At 33.7% G+C, this 5,025-nt stretch overlaps 1 protein-coding gene across 1 annotated transcript; it reads left to right on the forward strand.

Annotated features, from left to right (window-relative positions):
- Window positions 1-2,135: 2,135 nt before the first annotated feature.
- Window positions 2,136-4,007, forward strand: LOC149155313 (E3 ubiquitin-protein ligase PUB23-like). Its single transcript, XM_089440002.1, has one exon. The coding sequence runs from the start codon at window positions 2,648-2,650 to the stop codon at window positions 3,917-3,919; it is 1,272 nt and encodes a 423-aa protein (XP_089296128.1). The 5' UTR covers window positions 2,136-2,647; the 3' UTR covers window positions 3,920-4,007.
- The last annotated feature ends 1,018 nt before the right edge of the window (window positions 4,008-5,025 follow it).

The raw sequence follows: 5,025 nt of genomic DNA on the forward strand, positions 1-5,025 counted from the left end.
TACCATTTGTTGTCATTGTAACATAGGAAAATGGTTGTTGGGATGGGTTAAGACACATTCATATATACACAATATTTGCATATGAAGTGTAATTCCCTTGTTTGGTATCTTTCGATGTCATTACATAGGTTCTATGGCATCCATATCCTTTCCAATATTTCTCAATCTCAAAATTATCATTGGAGTGAATAAAAGTGTATCCATATGGTGTATGTGATGAAATTTTATTTGTCTAGGCTAAAATGCTTATTCTAAAAGCATAGATAAAGGGCAATATAGTTAAAATAATATGCATTCTTTTGGAATATCAATATGGATTCTTTTGAAATATCATGTCTTTGTTTCCAGATTATAGAAGATAGCTGTGAAAAATCCTTTCGAACTTATATTTAAGTCTACATGGCCTCTTGGTTGCCAATATTTTTGGATCCACCATGTGAAATCTCTTCCCATTGGTCATATTCCCATACATTGACTGATGACCTTGTAGTCTTGCATATACTTAATTTTTTCAACAATTCTACTATAAGTGACTTCACACTCGAGAGTAGTCTTAGTTTGAAGTATCCAAGTCCCAGTTTTTCTATAAGTTGGGTTACTATCGATTCTATTAACATAATATTAACTAAAATATATATATTACTATTTTTAAACTCAAGCCCATAAAACACACACACACCTCTTGATTCCATATTCTAAAAGGTTTGCAGGGATTCATTTTAGACTTTTCACTTTCATAAATAAAAAAGTAAAATTTACATAACTGCAAAAAAAATTATATTCCCCACACATTAAAAAAAAGAATTACTATATTAATTTCTCATTTATATTTTCGTAATATACTTATAAAAGAAATTTTAAAAATATGAAATTGAATTAACATTCAGTAACATAAAATATGAAACAGTGTATCCTTATGTTGATTGACCAATGGACATGGTCATTTCCAACGAAAGAAGAGATACTATGTTCATATATATTTTCATAATATACTTCATAAAAGAGATTAAAAAATATGAAATTGAATTAGCATTGAATAACGCATAAAATATGAAGTAGGGCATCCTTATGTTGATGTCCTCGCCAATATCATTCACATGGTACGAACATCGCCAATATCAGTCTCATGGTAGGAACACTATGAGAATAAATTAAATTAAAAGTATAAAAGATACAGTGGCTATTTTTGTATTTGATTCAAAACAAGGTAATAAAGTTATCATATTACATGCTAAATTTTCATTATTTAAGATATGAAAAAGGAAAAGTGTAAACATATAAACCAATAAATATTTCTATACTAATTTTTTAACAAGGACAAATAAAATAATTTTATTATTTTGGTAACAAAAATAGATCAAGTGATTTGAGGATGACAATATATTATTTTTTAAAATATAAATATACAAATGAATAAAAAAAATTAAATAACTTAAATGGATTTGTAAATTTATCAATAAAAATTAAATATATAAAAATAAATATATAAAAATATTTAATACCATCACAATTTAACCACTTTATTATTTTGTTAACAAAGACAAATAAAATGCCTTACTCATAACTCTATATATTATCTTTTTAGAATATAAATATAGAAATAAATTAAAAAATTAAATAATTTAAATACATTGATAAATTTATCAATAAAGCAAATAAATATATAAAAATATTTAGTACAACCAAAAAGTTTTGAAAAACCAAAATAAGGGATCACCAAAATATCAGCACACATCAATTACGCCAAAAAAAAATTCACAATTTGGCCATTTGCACTTCATATATTTTTGATGGAATGTCAAATCCAATTAATAAAATATATTTTCGTACTTTTCCACAAGTAATGATTTTCGGTCAATGGAATATCAGATATTTCAAGCCATCAGTCACAACCACCGTAAAGATTGCCCTGACCGACACGGAAAGTCGGATGTTGATAAAGCAGTGGTCGGTTTATCTGCCCGGACAAGTTAACTTGCTCGAGAGGCACCATCATTTAATTAAATTAAAGGTCGTACAATATTGTTTTTTTCTCTTCAATTATCGACCATTTTAAAGAATGTTGTTTTATTAAACAGCCAATCATTCAATTTATTTGCAAATTACAGCAACAAATTTTCCACATATTTACTAGGGGGTGCTCAGCATCATGGACTAGTTGCAGCAAACTCCGACAGGTCTACCCACCATGCAAGAGTTTCTTGACAATTCGAACAGTTATGCTCACTTCACCAGAAATCCACATTTCTTAGGTAAGAATTGTTTTCTGTATTAAAAAATAAGTGGAATTCATTGCTGTCTACCTCAGCAACCTGGAATATTAACATTTCTAAAAGTTTTAGAGACAAAAGTATACTATATCAATTTATGTGAGGTCAACGCTGCTGAAGGGCGAGGCCAGTATAAGTTATTCTTCCCTTCCAGTCCCTACCGCCCATGATCAACACGGCGTGCTGATCCTTCTGGTCCCTGTTACCTTTTAAAGATCTCTAAACGCATGCACATTTGAGGATACTTTGCTTTGAAGATATTGTCTTCTCTATTTCTGCAATGATATAGTCTTGGCAGCAGCCCTAATAACAGGACATTCTCAGAGATTTTGCTGAGTCCTTCATTTGTGTTGTCTTGGAAGAGTTTTTTCCAGGATATGGAGGCCATGTCTGTATCTATTCCTCCTCTCTTCAGGTGCCCAATCTCCTTGGAATTGATGAAGGATCCAGTGACTCTATGTACTGGAGTTTCATATGACAGGGAGAGCATTGAAAGATGGTTTCAGGAGGGTCACTTCTCATGCCCATCTACAATGCAGGTTTTGGATACATTGGAGCTCACCCCCAATCACACATTAAGGAGACTCATTCAAGGATGGTGCTTTTCTAATCTGGGCCAAAGTTTTGACAGGATTTTTAGCCCTCCAGAGCCTCCAGCAAATACCAAACAAATAGAGCAGGCATTATTGAACATTAAAAAGGCTCCTAAAAATCTAGCTAATCTCAGAAACCTTGGAGATTTGGCTAGAAAAAGTGAGAAAAACAGGAGTTTCATAGCTGCATCTGGGGGTCCATCAGTCCTAATCCCCTCCTTGTTCAAAAGCAACAATGAGTTAGAGATTATCTGTGGGGAAGAAGTATTAGCAATATTGGGTAGTCTTCCAATGCATGAAGCCAATGCTGGATGTATAAGATCTCTTGAAAGCCAGAAATCCATAGATACAATATCCTGGTTTTTATGTAAAGGTGGCTTCCATGCCAGGCTCCATGCTGCACAACTTCTTCATGGAATTCTCACAGCAGATCAGAATTTCAAAGCTGTTTTTAGACCGGATGAAGATATTTTTGATATTTTAGTGTTATTGCTTAGGGATTCCAGCGCATTGGCCATTATAACTGCATTGGAAGTATTGTTGATGATCAGTCCTGTTAGAAGAAATAGAATCAGGGTAGTAGAAGCAGGAGCTATTGCTACGCTCATCGAGATCCTTACTGAAGCAGAAAGAAATACAGCCGAGAAGGCTATTGCATTATTGGAGATCTTATGCCAGAGTGCAGAAGGGCGCGCTTCGGTATGCGGGCATCCTCTCGGGATTCCTATCCTTGTGAAGAATATTGCCAGAGTTTCAGAGTTAGCCACAGATGCTGCCACGGGGGCTCTATGGCAGATTTGCAAAAACTGTAGAACTTCAACTGTGCTTCAGGATCTGGACGAAGCAGGTGCTTATACGAAGTTATTTCTCCTGCTGCAAATTGGATGCAGCTCCAGTACTAGGAGAAAAGCAAAGGAGATTCTGAGAGTTCACAAGGGCAGATCATGGAAGGAGAATCCTTGTTTCTTCCTCTCAAATCAACTCAATGCAGGAGCACCGTCGAAGCGCCTACAAGCTAGCAATGTAGTATCGATTGAAGGGATAAAGCTTTGCTAAAACTACTACAAATGTGGTTTTGCATCAACGGATGTGCGTTTGATTGTTCCCAATTTTTGCATCATTCAGAGGAAAAAAATTTGAAGCATACCCTTTGTTGGTTTATTTTCAGTTCCTTCATTAATTCCTTTCATGGTTTTATTTTGAATTCCTTGAAGAATTTCTCAATTTCATAAATAGGGCTTGGACGATGATAAGAAGCAGTAGTGTTAACTATTACTTCAACCATCACAGATTCACATGGAACTATGCAAAAATGCCCATTTTCTCTGCAATAAGTTTAGATTACATGACACACACTGGGCCCATCTCTCCATCTCTGCTGAAGGGCATCAGATTTCTGTCCTGTGTAAATATGTTGCAAAAACTATCGAAGCATTAGAAAAATCGGACAAAATAGATTATATTTAGATTGAAATCTTGTCTACATGGGGAGAAGTTAGATATGTTAGGTATATATTACAGTTTCAGGTGGAGGAGCTGTATCAAATCACTTTGTATTGTTTACGTGAGAAAAGATCTCAGGAAATAAATAAATAATCTAGAGATTGATCCTAAATTCAAATTAGAAAATGAAATACATTGCCAATAACCATATTCTTGTTTCTTGATCTCAATACCTGATTGATGTGAAATAAAGATGAATCTATACTATGATCCAAGATTTTTATTATGAATCTGACAAGTCCTAGATGTTTGACATTCTCCTCTTCTGACCAGGAATGGCAACACCTAATCTTTATTTAAATTGGAATATGAATTCCACTTCAATATTCGTTTCTGATATGCACTCCACTATTGTATATCAAAGTGGCGGATGAAATTGGAGAACATAGTCAAGACCAGAGGTGTTCTGCGATGAACAGAACTTTGGCAAGGTTAATTAGCTTTTCTTATCCAATGGTAAAAATATGTTCTGTAAGAATATTCATAGTTGTCTGTCCCAAATCCATGAATCAAAATGAGCGTTGATAAGTTTTATTTTCTCTTTGAGGGAATAATAGGCTTAATTAACTGAAACGGCTTCAAAATTTTCTTTCAGCTTCTTCACCGACAGATGATGAATTGATGCTATTTGTACTTTGGTTTTTCTAGTTTTATGTTAT

Source organism: Pinus tabuliformis, chromosome 9 (assembly GCF_031772625.1).
Source record: "Pinus tabuliformis cultivar Carrire ecotype Pingquan chromosome 9, CPIR1, whole genome shotgun sequence".
NCBI lineage: Eukaryota > Viridiplantae > Streptophyta > Pinopsida > Pinales > Pinaceae > Pinus > Pinus tabuliformis.